The 22,371-nt window shown below is 41.6% G+C and overlaps 1 protein-coding gene across 3 annotated transcripts in view; it reads right to left on the bottom strand.

The window, feature by feature from the left end:
- Positions 1–1,154: 1,154 nt before the first annotated feature.
- scap (SREBF chaperone) overlaps positions 1,155–22,371 on the bottom strand; it is a 35,742-nt gene continuing 14,525 nt past the window's right edge. For all 3 annotated transcript variants that reach the window (XM_067600569.1, XM_067600567.1, XM_067600568.1), the window contains exons 7-23: positions 22,004–22,176; positions 20,830–20,956; positions 18,571–18,683; positions 18,258–18,352; positions 17,825–17,923; positions 16,737–16,949; positions 15,962–16,347; positions 14,720–14,869; positions 9,946–10,147; positions 9,333–9,448; positions 8,569–9,106; positions 8,007–8,092; positions 7,095–7,177; positions 6,579–6,745; positions 6,264–6,344; positions 5,712–5,918; positions 1,155–4,707 (exon numbers count right to left, since the gene is read on the bottom strand). In XM_067600569.1, the coding sequence (XP_067456670.1) occupies positions 4,462–4,707; positions 5,712–5,918; positions 6,264–6,344; positions 6,579–6,745; positions 7,095–7,177; positions 8,007–8,092; positions 8,569–9,106; positions 9,333–9,448; positions 9,946–10,147; positions 14,720–14,869; positions 15,962–16,347; positions 16,737–16,949; positions 17,825–17,923; positions 18,258–18,352; positions 18,571–18,683; positions 20,830–20,956; positions 22,004–22,176 (3,082 nt within the window). In that variant the 3' untranslated portion in view covers positions 1,155–4,461. The remainder of the gene's footprint in view (positions 4,708–5,711; positions 5,919–6,263; positions 6,345–6,578; positions 6,746–7,094; positions 7,178–8,006; positions 8,093–8,568; positions 9,107–9,332; positions 9,449–9,945; positions 10,148–14,719; positions 14,870–15,961; positions 16,348–16,736; positions 16,950–17,824; positions 17,924–18,257; positions 18,353–18,570; positions 18,684–20,829; positions 20,957–22,003; positions 22,177–22,371) is intronic.

Genomic DNA, 22,371 nt, shown 5'->3' on the forward strand with positions numbered 1-22,371 from the left:
ACATGATACACTGACAGCTGGATGACGGGTATGTTTGAAGCAGCTAAAATAAATTGGGCAGAACTGTATTCATTAACTGACAGTATTGTTGGATATGGATTGTTACAAGGCCAAGTCTATTATGACGAAGCAAAACATTAAAAATTCAGCTAAGATTCAGTTAAAATTGCCTTACCAACCCCTCCCTCCCTCCTTAAAGGATAAAGCTGGCGATTTTCTACATTTTTCTTATCCAAAGCCTCATAAATCATATTCCTTTATGCCATGAGCTCCATTGTTGTCCAAAAAAACATTAAAAACACATCAATGAGCCACACCGCTGCACCAGGTGACACGTTGCATTATGAAGAGTTTGGGTGCGTTAGTTTGTTACAACAGCGATCACGTTTTTAATCTCAGTGGAGTAGTTCTGTGTAAAACGGACGCCACTGAGCATGCTCAGGAACGCAGGTCTGTTTACAGCTTCATCGCTAGCTTGTTGTGCTACATATCACAACCTCTTGACTTTGTACTACATTGTAAAAAAAAAAAAATTGGTATAAAGTTAAGAGGTTGTGATATGTAGCACAAGAAGTAAGCTGTAAATTGAAGCATGTTCCTTACATGGAACTACTCTCTGGAGATTGAAAATGTGATCGTTGTTCGTGTTTGGAGCTGTTTCTAGTCAAACTAAGTGCAACGGTGTGGCTCACTGACGTGTTTTTAATAGTTTTTGGACAACGACGGAGGTGTACGGCAGAGAGGAATAAGATATATCAGGCTTTAAATCCACACAAAATACTTATAAGTAGATAAGTTCTGGTCTCATGTGCAGTTGGCTATACACATGAGATTTGTTGACAATAATAAAAAAAGAGAAAATCGCCAGCTTTATCCTTTAAATCAAACTGACATCGCTAGAAAACAAGTTAAAAAAAACCAACAAAATTTAAAAACTACACATTTTCCCATTTCTAAAGCTTTCTCGCCTACCGTTTACAACAGAAAACACAAAGCTAATAAATTAAAAAAAAAAAGGAGGTCACACGTCTGGTTTCTGTGGGGATGCAGGTGCCACAGGCGTCCCGTGCTCGTCTTTAAAAAGTTAGAATTTATTAAATGTGAATACTGACACCGAAGGTCAACAGTTGTCATAAAACATCACTTTCAGCTGCTTGTTTGTTTTTTTTTTTTTTGTGTGCGACCGCCGCTCGGCCGCTGCATCCCTGAGGAACCAGAACCGTAATCCATGACACGTTTGCGGTGTGCGTGTTTGCAAATTACTAGTTACGTCCACGTTTTTCCTGTATGTGAGCTGATGTTCACAAAAGTGCCTAAGGTGTGTGAGCATGTTTGTCAGAGAGGGTTAGTGCATTGTGTTGCGATGCGATACTGTTAAGGATTTTAGTTGCTGGTTTTTTTATTGTTGTTGTTTTTTTTTTGTTTTTTAAAGCGGATTTGTTCGTCACGCCTCCTGGAACTACATTCAGTAGACACTGATACAGTAGATGGTGGATGATTTGGAGAAAATACATTCTTTATGTTGTTGGTGCCAGTCAGGGAAAGGTCTTAAACCTGGAGGACTACATTCTTACAAACAGGAGTCCAGAGTAAACAGGTGAAGTTCAGGCACCACCTACAACAACAAGCTAATGGGGGTTCAAATACGTCCCAAAATTGTCTGGCTACTTTCAGACTTTAAAAATCACATAAAATGTTTTGAAATAAAATAAAAATCTGCCAAAAACAAATGTTGGCTCTGTGAGTAGACAAACAACAAATTGAACAGTTTGGTTAATGACTAGTGATGGATTTCCACGTTTGCGGAGAGGAATGTGATTTTCACAGTAAAAACTCTTCACACCTGAATTATTCCATCACTGGTAAAGTGTTACTTTTATCTCGCAGATACTAACTAATCTTTATTCATCTCTTACCAGTCATACATCTGACTGAGAGGATTATGTTAGCGTATCAACACTGCAAGCTGTTTAACCCTTACTATGTGACTATTCAGTGAGAGGAAGAGCAAAAAAATAATTAGAAAATTGGAGAAATTATGGGTTTAATGGTTGAACTTCAGCGTTATCAACTAAATCTTGTAAAATAATGAAAAAGTAAAGGGGCTTCATGTTAAAGACTTTTAGTATTTTTACTAGTCGTGTTGAATTATAGAGCATCGCAGCAGATTACTGTTTATATATTGTGTGGATTTTAAACCAACCAATGTGATTTATAACGGTTTTCAGCGATAAATATTAAAACTGCACACAGCGTCTTTGCTCCCACAATCATTCTGAATTCACTGCTGCTGTGCAATGTTTCTGACACTCATAGGAGACAAAGCATCACAACAAAACATATATATACATATAAAAAAAAAACAAGACAAAAAGCAACATATGGCTTTGCTTTCCAATTCTGTAGCTGTACACATTTAAAACGCATTTGTTTAAGGTTGTAACCGATGGCCGTTTGTTGTTTATCGTCATCGCTTTGAGTTGATATGTGAAGCTTAAGGAAATGTTTTGTGCCCGATGAAGATCTATTACTGACTGAGACTTTGCACAGCAACAGTGAAAAAAAAAGAATATAGTGGGAACCAATAAACTGTGTGAATTCAAAATTTTTGCTCGTTTGGTCCAGCAGGAGATTTTTTTTGATGTGCGTACCTCTCAAAAGTTTCCAAGAAATGAAATGCAGACAACAGTTAGTTTAAGTGTCACAGCCCTGGGATACATCAGGAGTCCGATTCAGTTGCAGATTTTTTAGAATTAAATGTCAAATATATTAACAAATTTAAGTACGAAACATTGTCTAACAGCAAGGGCGACGCTTTTGAGCATCTGTGTATATATTATGTATATTTTTAGATAATAGGGGCATAAAATGAAGCAATGTTTTAAAAGGAGACACAAAGTCTTTGGGTGCCGTTTGATTTATAGCTTTCTTTCTTTTTTTTTTTATAGCTATTTGTTGCCTTCACATTTTCACTGACTGGCTCCACTTCCGTGTGCATCAACAACATGGCGATGGCTAGAAAACGTACTGTAATGTGATGTGAGGTCCGACGTCGGACAAAGTACAGTCAAGTTTTATTTTTGCTTGTGGCCAAAATGGAAAATCCGGGATTGAAAACTGTTTAAGATGAATCAGTTACAGTAAACAGCGATTTAAAAAAAAAAAAAAAAAAATCTCTAAAGGGCACAAATTTTTAAAAAAATACAGTAGCCAATGTAAACATGACGTCAGCCGTCGACAGCCTGTGCGCGGCGATGACGTCAGTATTCTCATCCAAAATTCAAGCAGTTTTGGAAAATGGAGGTAGCCTGATGAAGGTGTAGCATACAGGGGGCCTGAGGGGTGGGGGGCCTCGGGGGGGGGGCCCCTCGAACAGCATCAGTAACCCCAGAATCAGAGGCTTAAACCCCCCGACTCCATAACGACAAACACTTCAGTGTTTCCAGTTCAATATTACAAATAATTATTTTAAAACCAATGCCCCACCCCGCTCCCCCTCCCCCTCCCCTCCCCAAAAAAATCACCATCTTACAGTTATGTCACCATCTCCACATTATATTCTTGTATAAGAGCCAGGATTAGCCATTCATAAACAAACTGTTATTAAAAATGTATCGCTAATAAATAATAGATTTATACATATAAAAACAGCCCCCTCTGGAGGTTTACTTTATACAGTAATCATCAGTTCTCTCGCTCACACACACACACACACACACACACACACACACACACACACGTAACCAATCGATTTTTGTTCTCAGCAGTGTTTTGTCATAAAAAGGGCAGATTCATTCATGCATTCAGTCTCACGTCCTCTCTCTTACACACACACACACACACACACATTTCTGTATAACTGTTTAGCTTATCCCAACAGGCCGTGGACCCGTCGAGCTGTGGCTGCGCTTCGCTGTGGAGCGAACGAGGCAGCGGGAATATTTAAAAAATAAGAAGACCGTTTTTATCTTCCTCTCTGGGCGGGTGGGGGGTGGGGGGGGGGTCCTCCCTCAGAAGCCCCACTCGTATCAGCAGCATAGAGGGCAGAGCCACAAAAACAAACACACACACACACACACACACACACACAAAAGCACAAACTGGTGACTGGTGGATCTTCTTTAGGGAAGAGAAACATCCAGCTTTTTCTTGAACGGACCTCATGACCCTCGTTTAATGTCATGTGATCTCGTGGGGGGGTCTGTCACCCTCTGATGATAAAATGCAGCAGGTTGTGTCCCGGGCTTGCATTTAAAACTCACTGCTATAAAAAAAAAAAAGAAAAAAAAAAGAGCCTTGTGTATGATCTAATGATCAATAAACAACAAAAAAAGAGCAAAAAAAACAGTGGGAAAGTCGAAATGATGAACAGGAGAAGAATGTTTTGAGTGCATGTTGTTTTTTTGTTTCTTCGAGTGCTCCCACCGACATTAACCGCCACGTCTTTACCGTCCGTCTCTCTCAGTCCAGTTTCTCCAGCACCGAGGGTACGTACACCAGGCTGAGCTCGCTGCCGAAGTCGCAGACGATGGCGGCGTTGTCGAGCACCAGCAGCTGCCGGACTCCCTGGCCGTCGCTGCTCTGGCCCAGGTAGACCGTCTGCAGCAGGTCCCCAAAGTTCAGGTCCCAGAAAGAGACGCAGCCCTGACCCCCCGTCACCAGGAGAGACTCTGAGATCACTCCCAGACTGGCCCCACAGCCCACGTCCTGGTGAGGAGAGAGAGAGACGTTAGATCGACAACAGAAGAAACGATTCGATACATTTCAGGTCAGAGATTCAACTATTTGAATGTGCAAAGTCACAAATTTGGGAAAGTCTAAGTCCAAGGTGATGCATTCAAGTGATGTGTTTTGTTCCTTCTGACAGCATAAGACCCCAAGATTTCAATTTAATGATATAAACTGAAGAAAAGCAGAAAACTCTCCTTTCTGAGAAGCTGAAATGTTTTGCATTTTTGCACAATAAATGACTAAATTGTTACTCAAATAAAATCAAAATACCTTTTCTGATCAACTTATAAATGAATGAACTTATTGTGTTGGTAAAATGTCTAAACGGTCTCTGACTTGACTACGGAGTTGATCAAATTCCCAGACGTTCCCGCTCTGAAATACACCAAGAATCCAAAAAAATCAGAAATGGGTTAAACCGTTTAAGGATAAAGCTGCTTACATTCTATATTTTCCATTTTGTCAACACGTCCCATAAAAAGACCAAGAACAACAGTGAATTAATCCTTCTGACAAGTCTTTATATATATAAATATATATGAAGTCTTTTTCCTCTGTACAGCTTCATTTTTTCCCTCCCAAAAAAAAAAAAACTAAAAGCACATCAATGAGCCGCACTGTTACACCGGATGACGTGTTCCTTCATTAGCATGAACACACACTTTGTAGTTTATTTTGAGTCATTCAACACACACACACACACACACACACACATCCTGCTGCTGTAAATAATCACTATGTGGGTTAATCTGCAGCTGGAAATAGTCCTTTACAAATGCACCAATTACTCCTGTTTGCAAAAAATAAAAAAAACTACAGTACCCAGCTGCTTTAGGACATCACTTTGCCTTTTTAAAAAAAAATTAAACCATATATTTGTAACCAGCTTTTAAGATTTGGTGCAGAGAGAGATGGACGGGGTAGACAAGGAAGTTCTGGTTTAGCTGCAGGCTTGCTGGTGATTGGTGCGTCTGGTGTACCTGCTGTATGGAGTAGAGCTTGATCCCCGTGCTGCGGTCCCAGATACAGATGAGGTCATCCAGTCCTGAGCTGATGACACAAGAGGTGGTGCAGACCAGTGAGGTCACGTCGCCGCGGTGACCGTAAACATGGCTGACACGGCTCCCTGTCAGGACGTCCCACAGGCAGATGGCGCCATCCTGACCGCCGCTCGCCAGAACCATCGTCTGAGGAGACCAAGACTCAAAATAATAAAGGTTTGACTGAAGATTTGACCATTTATATGTCAACACAGGAGTCCAGAGTTATATATTATGATCATTAATGCAGCATTTCTACATCAAAACGTCACTAAAATCACTATTAATAATCAATAATTAATAACACTGACTGGACTTTAGGTCATTTAATGTTCAAAACATGCTTTCTGTTCATACAATAACTAAAAGCACAAAGCTGATTTGTGATATTACTTTATAAGTTTTTGTATTTTGGTGTATGAGGTCAACAGTAAACAGCAGTGGAGGGAAACAATAGATAGAACAGTACTGGGGTCAGGGTTTAGTACTGACCTGGTCTATGTAAATGGCTGTGATCCCTCCAGAGTGACCCTGCAGGGTGAAGAGGCAGCACGAGTCCTCCAGACGATAAACCTGACAAATAAACAACAGAGAGAATTTATTAGGATCAGACGCTGACATTAATAACACTGTTACTCTATTTATATCTGTGCTTTCTGTACACTTGAACCTATTGTGTAAGACATGAATGAGACTACTGCTGTTTTTACATTCAACACTATTTCTTCTACTTCTAAGTTTATTGATTGAGGACTCTGATAAATCTTCTTCTAAACATCAGACATGTCAGTGTTCAGTCTTGTTTACCCGGACTGTGTGATCCTGGCTGCCGGTGACCACCCTCCCGGCGGCCGCTCGCAGCACCGTGATCGGCTTCTGGTGAGCGCACTGCACCGAGCGCGTGAGCTGGCAGCTGATCACGTCCTCGCTGCTGTAACAGGGAGAGGGAGGCATGCTGCCTCGCCCGGGGGCACCTGCAGGAAGACGACAGATGGGTGTTTTTTTTCCCCCCATAAATTATCTGGAATCTTTCTGCCTCCTATTTCATCTTTATTTAAGTGGAATTAATACTATTTAGATACTGTAATCTGTCAGTATATATATATATATAAATATATGCTTTTTGTTCAATTTTGTTATCACTTACTTCACATTAAGCTCATTCAAGCCTTTAACTGGCTCATCAGAACAATTTAACATTAACCACTGCTGTTAGAATATACAGAATTCATAAATAAACAACACATTTTAATTGCCAAGATTAAAAACACATCATACACAGATGTGATGAAACTGGTGACGGTGTTTGAGTGTGAGCCTCACCTCTGTACTGCAGCAGACCCAGAGGTTTGTTTATCTCAACTGTGAAGAAATCTAGAGACCCGTTGAGCCGAGCCGCTACGATTCTGAGGAGAAACACAGAGACTCAGTACGATTTATATTCATTTAGATGCAACGAGCTGGCGGATACATCGACATCGTGGGTGTATGTGTGTAGTTTTGTATTTTGTATGGTGTGTTCTGTGTGTTTGCTTTGTACTGTTTGTTGTTGTGCTGTTGTGTGTTTTTTTGTTGGGGACTACAGATGCAAACTAGCTTCAAGCTAACTCTGGTGCATCTTCAATGTTTCAAACTGCAGCACTGTCCCAGTCAATAAATCAATCAATCAATCAATACACCTTTTTTTTTTTATTGTGTCCTACATTTGACATGTGAAGGTAAATCCTGGGTTGACCTTTACTTTTGCTTTAAACACATTATGTCCTCATAGAAATGCTCTACAACAGTTAGTACAGGGTTTCCTGCAGTGTTTTATTGAGGAGTTGCCTGAAACAAAGAGCTCCTCTTTATTAAAGCACCAAATTAAAATTTTTCTGAAATGTAATATTAGGCCATTACACTTCAGGGAAAATGAGTAGCGGCGCTACATCGCAGAGCAAAGGCCATGTGTTTAATGACTAAGGCGACTGTTTCAACATTCATCCAGTAATAAATCCATAACAAGATGAAACATAACAGAATCTGTCTGATTCAAGTCAGCAGGCGACTGATTGACCAATCACATCGCACTTTCACTTCCCCAACTCCTCTAACCAATCTACTGGAAAAAAGTATGTGCATACTGTTCAGAAAGAGTGGTTATATCACAGCAAATCACTGAGATAAAATGTAAAGATGGAACCTGCACTTGAATAAAACCTGAAACAAATGTAGTGTCTGTGAGTTTTGTTTCACCTGTTGTTGAGGAAGGCTAGAGCTGTGATCCCCGAGACGCCGTCTTCGTTACTGCAGCGTAGCGACCCTTCCACCGCGTCCCACAACTGTAACCAAACGTAGCACTCTATTCATTTTTACTGATGTTTTACACAGAATGACAGAAGAAGGAAAGTTCAGTTATCTTCTTCACAAGTTTTCAGACACATGACGAGTTCGTTTGGCTTCCGCGATATTTCACCTGCGTCTGATTTTAATTTGAATGTGACTGAGAATGAAAATATTTCCAAACAGGAAGAAGCATGTGAAGGATCATTTGACAGCTGATGAATTTTTGTGATCGCACGTCACAATTTAAGATTCAATACGAGAGGTGTTATTTCATTTAAAAAGACTGCCAGATGTCTTGAATATCTTTAGAAGTGCACAGATTCAGAAAACACAAGACACAAAACAAGAATTAAAACTCATTTTGTTCACCATCATGACCTCATAAAAACTTGCATTTTTCCATTTTTTGCTTTTGAAAATAATAGATAGGGCATCTTTTCTTTTTTACAACAACAGGTCTCATTTTACACACCTCCAGTTTCCCGCTGCTCCTCCCGGCAGCGATCAGATTTCCTCTCAGCTCCATGGCCCAGACTGAGCTGTCCCAGTCCGCGGTTGCATGTGTCCCTGCTGCGGAGGCCCTCTCTTGGTTCAGAGGGGCTCCTGCATCCCCTAAACTATGGAGCTGAGCACCTGAGGGCGGTGAGGATGAGGCTGAAGAAGGAGAGGGGTATGCGGAGGGCGAGGGGGGCTCGTGCTCCATGTAGGCACGCTCCACCAGGCCTCCAAAGTCAAAGCCTCCTCTGGGAGGAGTGGAGAGGTGGCAGGGTGGCTGAGAGGTGAAGTTGGTGTCGATGAGCGGGGTGAGATCCGGCTGGTCGGTGAAGAGGACGGGCCGGGCGGGCGCGGTGCGGCGTCTCAGCGGGTAGCCCTCGTCCTCCGATAGGCCGTCGCCGCTGATGGACGTGTCGCGACCTTCGGAGCCTAAACATTCCGACTCGGCGGCGCCGCTCATGCTGTCCCAACCGTCCCGCTGATCCCAGCAGCCGCTGCTGCTGCTCCGCCTCAGCCTGACAAGGAGACAGAGTGCACAGTTTCAATATTTCTTTTTCATTTGAGGTTACAGTTGAAGTGACTGTCACAGATGAAGGCTGGAAAATAGCGAACGAAAATCACTTTATACTCGTTCTAACTGCCAGAATGAATACAGACAAGATTTAAATATCTGTCTAAATGTCTGTTAAATGTCAGAAAAAGTCCCGACACAATGACTGTCAAAGCACAAAGCGTTCTCACCCGTGGTTTGGGATGACAGTTAGACAGTCACCAGTCTGGGCGTCCCAAACCCGAATCTGTCCCGCCAGGCAGCAGCTAGCCAGCAGCATCCCGTCGCTGGCCAAACACTCGATGTCCTGCCAGACGGAAACGCAAAGCGTGAGCCAGTTTCTTATAAAAACAAACACATCATCTCGTGTTTCCTCAGTTTGTATCTTTTAACCTACAGTTGTCCGCCTACGGTTGCATCCAATCAAATAAAAAGGTCTTATTTATTGCGAGCACTTTGACCTTTGAACCTCGTAACAATGTTTTTAAGAGCAGGTGTCAGTTTATTCTTGGCTTACATGACATTATCTTTGAGTCACAACCGATTTTCTATTCCTGTTCAAGTGTCCCTGACTGACACATTGACCTCCTGTTGTTGCTCCAAACTGACACTGTAATCTGACTCTTCTGGTGAAACGCACACACGCACACGAGACTTTCATAATTACAGCTTGTGAAACACAACAACTGAAATCAACACTGTCACTGTTTCTATTTAACAGACACAAGTGAGGCTAGTGAATTGTTTTTCTAAAGCAATACTTAATGGTGTTTATGTGTTTTCTTTATCCGAGTCCATTCTCACCATACTGTGGCCCCTCAGCAGGAGTGGTGAGATCTCGCTGACGGGCGGCGAGTAACCGTAATCGTCACAGGGCAGGTCCCCTCTGCGCCGGCGCCCGTGTGCAACGCCGTTCTGTCCGTAGTTTCTCGGACACAGAACCCGGTAGAGACAGAAGAGCAGCAGAACCAGCAGGACGCCCGCAGCCAGGCCCAGAGCTGCCACCCTGGATTGAAAAAGGGACAAAAGAGTCAAATATGGAAAGTTTTTTTGTTGTATTTACCTAAGCATGTTTGTTTTTGTCATTATTGTGTTGTGTCCTGTAATATTTAGTCTGATTTGATCTGTTGTGGCAGGAAGGTTTGGACCAGATGCAGGTAACCTCTCCAGTCTAATGTCTGATGTCAAACCAGTCACCTTCAGCTCAATGTTTATGGTCAAGTATCACTTCAAAGTTATCAAGTGATGTCATCTTAATTACATGTTATAATAGCATCAAAAAAAGCTACAGTTCAGGTCATTTACTGACCAGCAGCAGGAACTAAATGACAGAAATTTCAAGAATGAAGTAAAAAAGTTGCACAGCATCCAAAGCCGACTTTCTTCCTGCTAACCCAGTAATCTGCTCTCTTTGGTCGCTGCATTCACTCAAAATGACATTTATTTCAGTCTGTAAGTAATTACACACAAACAACTTGGCATAAAAGAAGAAAAACACAACAAACGGAGGCAACTGTTCCCATCAAAACAGTTCACTAGCAAAACAATACAGCAAGATTTCCTAGTGCACCATCTCTCTATTATTTATTATTATTTGTTATTTATTATCTGTTTTTAAGTGATTTTTAATGACTTTCAGTAATGTCTTGTTTGTTGCACATGTTGAACTGTGGAAGATGGTATTTTGCTCCCCTGTATGCTGAGTTTGTACTGTAGAAGTGACAATAAACACGATTCTGATTTAATTTTATGAATAAATACACTTTGTGTGTTTTAGATTAACAAAAAAAGCAAAGACAAATTCTCAATCACTTCAACGTGACAACCGGGAGTTTGGTTTCCATGACAAAAAAATAAATAAACACTACACCCCTCGCAGGTCCAACCATACAAACCCAATCCTCTTGCACCGTGCGGGGACCTGGCGGAGCACCACATAGCACGTACAGTATACCTGCTCTACTACCTGCTGTGTGGAATGTAGCAGAGCTGTGATGGTGAAATCTGCCACAGAGGTGCGACCTGCTCTGCCTGAAACACCGCTCCTTAAAATCCATCTGCTGCCCCGAAACTAAGGCTGAGTTTGTTTTGTTTTTTTTAAACAAAAGGCTATAAACACTTACTTATTTTACACATGTGAGGAATGTTGTGTCATTCAACAAAAGCCGTAAGATAGAGAGTTGAATTTTTAAGTAAATGTTTGTCTTCTTCTGCCTTTATTATACAGTACAAAGTTTAGATGAGAGCTACAAAAATTAGTCAATTAATTAATTACTTGATTTATCTTTTTATTTATACTGTATTTATATTTTTATGCCTTTATTATACAGCAAAAGATTAGAGATGAAAGGAAACAAGGGGAGAGAGAGTTGCAGATATGTGGCACACATCTTAACCGGTGCACTTTTTTGGCAGAATCTGAAGCAAAAACTTTCCAACCTGTGAGAATAACTGGACCCTAAAACTTATTCAGGCCAAAGGACATAAAACATTACAATTAGCTGACAACCTTTGCACAGTCTCCTCATCAACAATCTTAAATGTAGCAGTAAAAAACAGTTGCTGATTATTTATTTCTTATCGTTGCATTGTGTTTTTATTGTTGTATTTGGGAGCAATTACACACTGAACAGAAATAGTGCGTATTATGATGATATGCTGATAGCACCTGATGACTGCACGGGTCTTTGAGAGCTGCTGGAGGATTGTGTGATGATATCAGGAGGCAGAACAATGTTTTTTTTATCAGTAACGTGGTTTGGTGGTTTAAATAGTGTCAACAAACTGGACTCTTTATTCTTCAGGTAACAAGATAAACCACTATTTCTCCTCTTAGACTTTGAGCCCGTTGTTTAATGGAGACCTTTATGAGAGGAAATCCCACTTCCTTCTCTCTCTTGACTTTGGGCAAACATTTGTTGACACGGTCTGTTTCCCCGAGGTTATGAACACATACTGAGAGAAAGATTGTAAATTCTAACTAATCTAAATGCTAATGCGGGAGGAGGTTGGGTTTGTTGCGAGGCAGGTGTTAGTCTAGAAGAATGATGCAGCGCTGTGTCTCCAACGCAGAGGCTTAAAAACAGAAGAGCTGCTTTAACATCCTGTCACAGGTTCATCTTTACAGAACATGCCTGCCCGTACTAGCACTACTGCTGCGAGGCTCCAGTGAGGATTTATCTCCTTGCATGTTTAGATCTTTCCTTGTGATTGCAGACGAGTCCTTGTCACACCTTTAAACCCGCCTCTGTGTCACTCCCTGTGTTGCAACCTGCTCTGAATCCCCTGTTCACCTTTATCACACCTGGCCTGCTCTCCATCTCAGGTTGTGAAATCAGCTGCCGCTTCCCCGCTGTGACGGTCACGACCCTGACCCGATCTCCGGCTGATAGCCGTCGTATCTACTGGCTAAAAGGTGAAGTGAAGAACCGATCCTTCCACTCAGCAGTCTGGGTGATAACACGCTGCCTTACACAACTATGAAAGCTCAACTGCAGACTCTGATATTGTTGGTGAGGGGGATAGTGTAAAGTGATAAATGTGTCATAAGATGTAACAGAAAAGGAGATGGAAAGCTAAAGCTCCAACAAGGAAGTATACAAAGTAGGATATGTGACAACTAAATTTCTCTCCAAGATAAAAGTAGTCTGATCTTACCATCTAGAACATTTTTTATAATGTTTCATCACATACAAAAAACAAGGCAACAATTAAGATAACTCCATCTTCATATTGTATTTTCAAATGTATCTACAGAAGAAGAAACATCTAAATCATCAGGCAGCCAAGACTGGTGCTGCCAGTTGTCATAGTGACACAACATGCTTTCTGGCACACACGTTTTCCCACGTGCCCAACAGTTGGATATAATGACATGACATGTCAGAGCAGTGATAAACAATCTGTCACTGCATGAACGGCTGCCTGATTAGCAATGCTAGCAGCTCTGTGAGGCTGTACTTAGGAACAGTGCGTTGATCTAAATGCTAACGTCAGCATGCTAACATGACAATCACAATCACAGTGCTAACACGCTGATGCTAAGCAGGTCTTAGTTTAGTGTGTTAGCACGCTAACACCAAAGTGACTGCAGTTCATCCTGATGGGAACATGAATTTTTAAGGCAATCAAATCAATAGCTGTGAAGATATTTCACTAGAGGGGCATTCATCCTCTGAGCGCCATGAATGTCTGTACAGTATTTCACAGCAATCAAACTATTAGTTGATGAAATATTTCAGTTTGGACCAAAGTCTCAAATCACTGCTGTATTGTGCAACATTCACATCATAAGTGGTGAAAGTTGTTGATTGATGTCAGACTTTTGACCCGGATAACTTTGATGCGTGTGACCTTTGAGTTTGTCTCTCATAACTCAGTTAGCATGTGAGGAAGAAACCTCCTGCAAGTTGAGACAAGAAAAACCATCTTTCCCTCCTTTTAAAAGCAACCAGTCAGCCGAGCTGGTCCGGTCAGTTTGAGTCAAGAACACGTTGCCTCCCTTTTCTTTGTCTTTGTCTCATTTTTTGTCTCAGATAAAGCAACAAAGAGTCCAGTGACACTTGGCACAGTGCACTTTATGCAAACCCAAGTCAAAGAACTATTCCTTTTTCTTTATTCACTTCCTCTAGAAGTAAAAGTAAACAGTTCCTACAAGGTTTTGACTTGTGGTAAAATTTCAGTATAACACAGTCATTTATATTCTGATCATTCCACACATATCAGAGTATGATCTACATGACCTTGGCCCTAGATCACCTTGGACTCTATTCTGCTTTACTGCTCCGACTCCAGCTGCAGGACTGCTTTAGAGGAGGCTTAAATAAAAGGTTTCAATGTTCACTGTGCAATCAGTTCAATGACACTCTGGTGCCAAGGACCTGTAAGTGCTGTAAGTCCCTGGCTTACTTTAGTGTGTGACTGTGAATTAGGGCGACATGACTGATACAATGTCTTTTTCTTTAACAGCTGCATATTTCCAAAAAACCTTTCTTCCTAACTGATGAATTTATGGCAGTCTCAAAAAGAAAACAAAGCTTATATCATCAGTTAGACCGGGTTGTAGAGATATGCTTTCATTTTGACATACAGTGTGATTTGATGTTGTAAAACAGTGAGTACAAGGTGTGTTGAAGGGTTTTTATAGCCACTGTACAAACAATAAACACTCAATCCGTTTATATGACAATCATAACTGCACTGTGCAATATTTTTTAAAATGTTGTGGCTCTATTTTACATTTTAAAAGGATGTAATTCACTTTCTCATTTAATTTACATGCAAAAAAAGAACCAAGGAGCACATTTACATGCAGCTGGTCAGTTATGAAATCTCTCCCCTACTTAGCGCCATATTTGATGTTTTTTAGTAATATGACACTACAGCTCTGTAGTGAACATTCTTCCTTACTTTGAGCATGTCTGGATTTTACAAATAACCTTCTGTTGAGGTGTTGAAACTGACTTATTAGCTCAGTTTCAGTCAGACTTTGGACTGAATAAGTTTTGTCATGCACATCCGGTAAAAACCATGCCAGGAGTGTAGATGAATGTGTGTGTGTGTGTGTCTCAGTACTGACTTGTAGAGGGTGAGGTCCGTCTGTAGATCTGCAGAGACCTTGGGAATGGGTGGCGGTGGGTGTCTCGTGTCCTGAGGGTGACGCGTCTCGATGGCCTCCTGCGGGCTCAGGTGAACGGTGACGGGAATGACGGGTAAGATGCTGATGTACCTGAAACAGGACAGACAATAACAGAGAGGATGTAACGAAACATGACGGGGCACCTGGACAAAGCACCTTTCATATAGAAGGAGGAACTGGCTTTTCCTACAATAGATATATGATGAAGAGTCGTCAGAATGTGATGTTTATGTCCTTTTATTGTTTTGTTTTTTTACAGAACACAGTAGCTGTGAGTCTTCAGACTTTTCTTTCATCGTTTATTTGGATATGATAGATCAGAAAGAAACATCTGTCAGCACAGACGTATTAAAATGTGATTTACACCGTCTTAGAAGGTTAGTTAGCTGATAATTTGAGAGATGATCATTCAGTAATTTTAATTATTGCTTTATTCCATCTTTTTTATTGATATCGAAGTCTCTCTGCTGCACCAGTCTGACTTTCCTAACGAGCCAAAAATCAATAGTGGAAGAAATTAAATATTTCCCTGCTTTAGTTGCTTGTTTGACTTGTAAATCTTTATTTTAAATTATAGTGGAGATCCAAAAGTTTCCAACGATACCAAATATGTTGGGCTGAATTTTGAAGAAATGTGTGTAAAATTATGCACAAGACATCTAACATTTTTCATTTAATGGAATGAGTTAACCTGTGGATATTTCACTCAGTATAAATATCATACAGTACAGCTTTGATTAAGAGTTTGAAGAGTACAGAATATATATGATACTGTAAAATACATGATTAACCAACCTTTAAGCTGTTTAAATGGTAAATAGACTGCACTTATATAGCGCCTTTCTAGTCTTACGACTACTCAAAGTGCTTTTACACAACAAGCCACATTCACACACACACATTCATACGCTGATGGCAGGCGCTGCCATGCAAGGTGCCAACCTGCCCATCAGGAGGATCTAATCATTCACACACACATTCACATACCAATGGTGCAGCCATCGGGAGAAATTTAGGGTTCAAGATCTTGCCCAAGGACATTCTACCTCCTGAGCCACAGTCAGCCCAAGGGAAATTAAAAAGGAGTTAATTAAGAAGGAAGTCTGACATCTTAACATCTCAGCCTAAAATAAACTAACTTGGGTAAACGGGTAAAGAACAGAGTTTTCCTGCTCCTCTCACCTCTTGGCTAAAGTGATGTTATAGTAGCTGAAGAGCGATGGCCAGTGCCTGAAGGAGAGTCTCCTCCATCCCTCCTCGTCCTCCGACCCCCAGGTGATCTGAGGCACGGTGGGCGGGGCCTGGGGGAGAGGCTCTGCCCTGCCTGAGCCGTGGTGACCCTGCGATTGGTTCTCGGGTAAGGGGGTCGGATCCGGTGCGGGGTGGACGCTGAGGGTGCTGGTAGGATCTCCTCCGCGGAAGACGGGGGCCACCCCAAGGTGAGGGGGCAGCCCGCCTCCCCCGGGGTCTCCCAGAGGGCTTTGCTCGGACACCTGCGCGGCCAGGTAGGTGCGCAGCCCGGCTGGGTCGGTATAGACGAGGATGCCGATCCAGATCACCGTGCCGACCTGGAAGTGAAGCAGTTTCTCTCATATATCATGTTACACTGTGAGTATCTTTTATCATATAAACTTGTCTCATTAATTAATCTCTCACATAAGAACCTAATCTCATAAAAGAACATAATTCTCTAGTCTTAGTCTTGTCAATGCAAAATTATTAGTCATCTGAGAAGAAGTTAGAACTGCAGGCAAACATGGACGTCAGCTCGAGGGTGCAGCCATGCTCATGCGTCACTGAACTATCAAAATAGTTGACAGATAACGTTGCTGCCAGTCTTTGTTTGTTTTTCTGGCATTTATAAGGATTTGATAAACGACACAATAAATCCAGACACACAATGCAACAACGTGGGATAAACGACAGACAGCAAACGGTTTCCGATCCGTCTTCTCACCATGATAATGCGCTGAGCCAGGCGTGTGCGGGCCAGGAAGTAAACCACACGCAGCCTCTTGGGAAGCCTCAGGTTCCTGAAGGCCGGGGTCTGCAGGGTGATCGTGTGAGGGGAAGGTCTCGGGGGAGGGGGGACCTCACGTGGACGCAGCGGGCCGGGCTTGGGTGGAGGAAGACCCGCTTCCGCTGGCAGGCGGCGGTTCAGGTCAGCCAGCTGGAGAGACGAGGTGGTTTAGATGTTTGTTTACACTGATTGGTTTCTGCCTTCTAAGAAAGTCAAACACTAATTCTTTTACTCAAAGTCGAGAAGCAGAGTTAGACGCCGCTAGATGATTTCATTGATTAATTAAGTGTACAACTCTCGTGCATTTGTTGCTTTCTTCTGTTTCATATTATTCTACGTAGAATATCTTCAAGTGTTGCACTGTTGGTCAGAACAAAACAAACTATTTTAAGAAATCACTACTAGCTCTGCCAAACTGTGTTGGATCTGTTTCATGGTTTTCCATTTTTTTAAACAAAATAATTTATTAAATAAATAATAAAACCAACAGATCGATGAGGAAAATAACCGTTAGTCTGTCACAGCCCTGTTAATCACGTATTTCACATATTCTTCTCAGGATTAAGGTTTTATGGATACTTAAGCAGATTTTCTTTGTGTATGTAAATGTATGGGCTTTATAGCCAGCTTATGGTGCTAATGCTCATTTAGCAAGGCATTGAGATAAAGACTAGTAAGTGTGTGACAGGAAAAAAGGCCGAACGGTGGAGCAGTAAGAGGTTTTAAAGTAAGAAGTGCACACACGTGTGGAAAGAGTTATCTGAAAACTATGTGATGAATGTATGTGGGCCTGTGACCGCCACCTGACCTGCTGTATGACCTACTTCTGCTAATTGTGATATTACTGCTGATTCACAGATGTCAGATATGAAGAATAAATATTAAGAGTTTTACTTGTATTTACTTTGTGAGGGAACGTTTGGCTTTTATGATGTCTAAAATGTAAAATGATGATTTTATGAGGCTCAAACTGAGGTTTATGTGTGTGTGTGTGTGTGTGTGTGTGTGTGTGTGAGAACTCTGACCTCCATGCGGCGGATGTCTATAGACAGTACTGTGGTGAAGAAGAACATCTGCAAGAAGAAGTCAGACACCAGCCCCACCACAGCAAACAGACAGAACTCCTGCAAACATACAGAAACATCACATGTTAGCACGTCTCACTGGAACCAACGCGTACGGCCCATGACTAGCTAGCTTGATACAGAAGTATGCACTGCTAACTTTTGTGAAATTTCAATGAGAAATGCTTAGTGTAAAGTGGAGCGCTTCAATCTAGCTTAAGTCTAACTTGAGCGTTGTGTTTTGTTGGGTGAAGCTTCAGGCTTGGAACAAGTTTACACTTCTCAAATGTTATTTATTAAGAAACATCTCACTCTCTCTCCTCCCAACATCTTCTACAACCCATGTCTGCATATTTATTTACTGTTTGCAACATTTCAACGATATTTCTGTTACCTGGATAGCTGGCACTAGAGTGAAATATCCAATGAGGATGATGCACAGTTCAGTGGCCATGTTCTTCATGATAGACCAGCTCTCATTACTAAGGCCTGCGGACACAAAGGACATTTTGAAAAATAAGCGAGACGTGCTCGAGCTGCTAAACGTCCAGATCCTTCCTCTCATTAATAGAGAAAATTATGACACATGCAAAAAATGACACACATACTCCTTCTTCCAAGAATCCTGACTGGATAAACTTAAACCCTAATCACTAATGACTAGTAAAACCATTGATCCAAAAACACGCCGACTGTCTCACTCTTACCCTGAGCGATGCGGAGTTTGACCTCGAGGTCGACGGGCGTGGACACCACAGACTTGGTGAGGACCAAGACGTTCTCCAGGCCGATCACCACCACGAGGTACGGAAAAATCTCACTGCGGAGAGAAAACAGGAAAAATCTATAACCTCAAGACTAAAAGTGGAAAACAAAACCAGGATTAATTTCTGCGTCTGTATACAGTGTTCACAGTGTCATGATCATCACTTGGTTAATTTTCCGTCGCCACATAAGCATGTTATTGAATCTCTGTTCTCTGCTTGTTTCCCACATTAGAGAATCTGAAAATAAACCCAGGACCACGGCCTTTCGTCAGTCCATCACTTGGATGGATGGATTTCCATGACGTTCAAGACATTCATGGTCTTTAGAGGATGAATCCTCATAACTTTGCTGATCCACTGACTTTTGTTCTAACGTCATGAGGTTCACATTTATGGTTTTGAGTGAAATGTGATGGACTGCCATGAAATCTGGTGCACACATTCATGATCAGATAAGGATCAACAAGATTAAGATCAGGTGACGTCATCTGTTGGTGACTAAAGGCTGGATCTTAAAATTCATTGCCAACAGCTAAATCTGCAACATTTAGTATTTAAACTAGAAATACCACCTTGCGGTTGTTTGCCTCCACCAACCAATCAAGTTGCAGTTTACATCCACGTCTCTCCAGACTCATAACATTTGTAGTGAAGACTTTGAAGGAATTTAATAAAATCACCACAGTTTCAAGGTGGGAACCAAGATCAGTGTCACTGATTCAGTATCTGACCAAATGTGAAATATGGTCTCAATCTGACCTTTGGATATAAAATGTCATCACTTCATCCTATGAGGCATTTATAGCATATGAATTCTTGAGTTACGGCCAAACACGTGTTTTCGTGAGGCCACAGTGTCTTTGACCTTTCGACACCAAAATCTAATCAGTTCATCCTTGAGTCCATGTGGACGTTTGTGCCAAATTTGAAGAAAGTCCCTCGAGGCGTTCCTGAGATATCGCGTTCACAATCATTCACATCGCCGGCCGTCACCGGCACGGAGGCGTAAAAAAAAATTCCTGTAATTTTCCTGCTAGAGCAGCTGACAGAATAAAGTAAATAATCAAATACGCTGGAAATTATTTATCAATAGTTGTCAGGTATCTGCTGGGAACTTCCAACTCTGAGGAAGTGTAGAGACAGATTAGATTGAGAATAAAGATAAGCCGGTGCTATAGAAGTAAGAGCATAACTGGGTCACAGAGTCAACAGCTCTGCACGTTACATCAGTCACACTCACTAACACTGTACACAACAAAACACACACACACAACTTATCGCTATCACTATCTCAGCAGCTCTGTGAAGTCAGCTATGACTAAGCAGGATGTGTGTATGTATAGTGTGGTTATGTCGACCTCGATGTCTGTTTATGCAAACTCATACAAAAGCACAACCCATGGCTCGTGGTCTATGGTTGGACGACGGTGTGCTGCTGTTGTCACGCCACGACGTCTGCTTTCTAGTAACCCTCAAACGATTGGACAGCCGCTACGTGTCAATATGATGACATCTCCGCCCCCTTCGCAAAGTCCCGCCCCCACGTCCTCTCTTCTTTGTCCACACTAACACACTGACTTTTTGCCCCCCTGCTGTAAACATTAACGCAAAACCACAGAAGGTAAATGCAGAGGAAGTAGGAAACCGTCAATAAGCTGATGTGTGTGTGTGTGTGTGTGTGTGTGGATCTGTCCTTGTCTTTCTGAGAAAAAGATAAGAGATGAATTGAAGCGGTGTGTTCGAGCTGTAAATATTAACAGGATTCATTTGAATGTCAATAACTAAAGTATAATGAGGAGCTCCAGATATCGTTCCAACATTAAAACTATAACTACAAGCGTTCTCTCAGACACCAACATCTAAAATATATATAAATAGATATACTGACAGACAGGAAAACTGACTTAGCGGATGTTCAGACTAACATCAGCCCTGTGTTGAAACAATGAAAGGGGCTGTGATGGTGGGGGTGTGTTGCTTCAGGTACCGGTAAGACATGAAATACAAACCAGGAAATCCAGTAACGGATCAGTGAATTCGAAGGCTTCTCAGCAGTTGATAATACTATGAGATTTTTCTGGAAAGTTATCACCGCTCAGGGTTAATAGTTGATTTGAAAGTGGTCTAACGAGGACGCGGACACGACCTCTTTTTGGTAATCTTCCAAAACTGAAGTATGCAGGGAAAAAAAATTCCTACCCTCCATTGAGCGTGGGTGTCAGTCCAAACAGTGTACACAATCCCACAGACATGAGCAGAGAGCTGAGAACTGTGACCACAGCAGCCAGAGCCAGACCCCACTTGGACTTCACCATGTCGATCTTACCTGCAAGAGGAAGAGGAGAAGAGTAAGACATGTTGAGGACAACTGTGCTTGTTTAACACCTCGACCATGGAGACAGATGCACTCTCAGTCCTGTTTATTTACTGATAAACAGATTCACAAAAAGGAACAAATCTTTCAAATGACAGTTGGGGATCTGCCACAATCGTGCGCCTGGATTTCCAAAACAGAATTCCTGCAAGTGCAACGAAATTAAGTTTAAATATTTACAGTAGATGCCAGTTATTGAGATATGGCAGCACTTTTGCTATTAAAATAAACATGAACTGTAGACTATAATAAATGCTAAGCTAACAGTGGAGAAAATGGAGAAACTCTCAGAGGAATTTAGGTTTTACAATCCAACATTGTTACAGTATTAACAACCTTTTAAAAACACAGACTTTTGATCCAAATTCTTTTAATCAATAATATCCAAAGCCTTTTAAATCCTTCAGAAACCTCACCTAAGTATATTTTTAAAATCCCTACACTGTAAAGATCCAGTTTCCACATGTGTGTCAAATGTTCTTTATGTTTGATTGACATAAGGAACTGGTATTTGATAGCTACACCAGCAAATAGGGAATAAATTTAATTTCTGGACAAGAAGAAGAACCTTTAAAATCTGAAATAAAAACAATAAAATGATCAAAACTGTTAAACTTTTACACATGACATTTGAAATTAAAGTCCTGAACAAGTTGCCAAATGTTTAGTTACCTAATCAGCTTAAGATGTGCATATTAATTTTGTGTACTTTGAGTATGTACGTGTTTGCCCCTCTGAACTAATGTTTGTACTGGCGAGTCAATGAGGGTTAGCTGGGTGCGTTCTTAACAGCGGTGTGCAATGTTCCTGCGTGAGGATTATCCCTGCACCAGACAGGAACAACCTTGGCACACAAACGCACGTGCGTACACAAAAAGGCACACTGGAGGTAGGAGATCTTTAGCACATTTGAAAGATTAAGCGGTGTGAGTAAGTTGTGTGAACAAGGGGAAAAACAAAACAAAACAAATAAAGCGAGAAGGAAAGTCTGGGACTGACGTGTGGAGAAGTAGATGTAGGCGAAAAGGATGATGTATGTGGTGACGAGGGGGATGAGCTCTGCGATGCCGATCTCCTCCTTGAAGTGGACGTGAACCATGTGGTCATCTCTCAGGCTGCAGTTGGCTGACGGGTGGAGCTGCTTCAGACGAGCCCGCAGGCTGCCAAGGAACCTGGAAAACACCCATCATCATCATCATCATCATTATTATTATCATCATCATCATCCATAACGCAAATGCAGCCAACTACCTGATTGACTGCAATAACTGCCAAGTATGAGATGATGAGAACTGGCCTCTATCTCAGGCCGGTGAATTGTTTATGCAGCTGGTCAAGACCGAATGTTGATGAATGTTTCTGTCGAT

This window comes from Thunnus thynnus, chromosome 10 (assembly GCF_963924715.1).
Source record: "Thunnus thynnus chromosome 10, fThuThy2.1, whole genome shotgun sequence".
Taxonomy (NCBI): domain Eukaryota; kingdom Metazoa; phylum Chordata; class Actinopteri; order Scombriformes; family Scombridae; genus Thunnus; species Thunnus thynnus.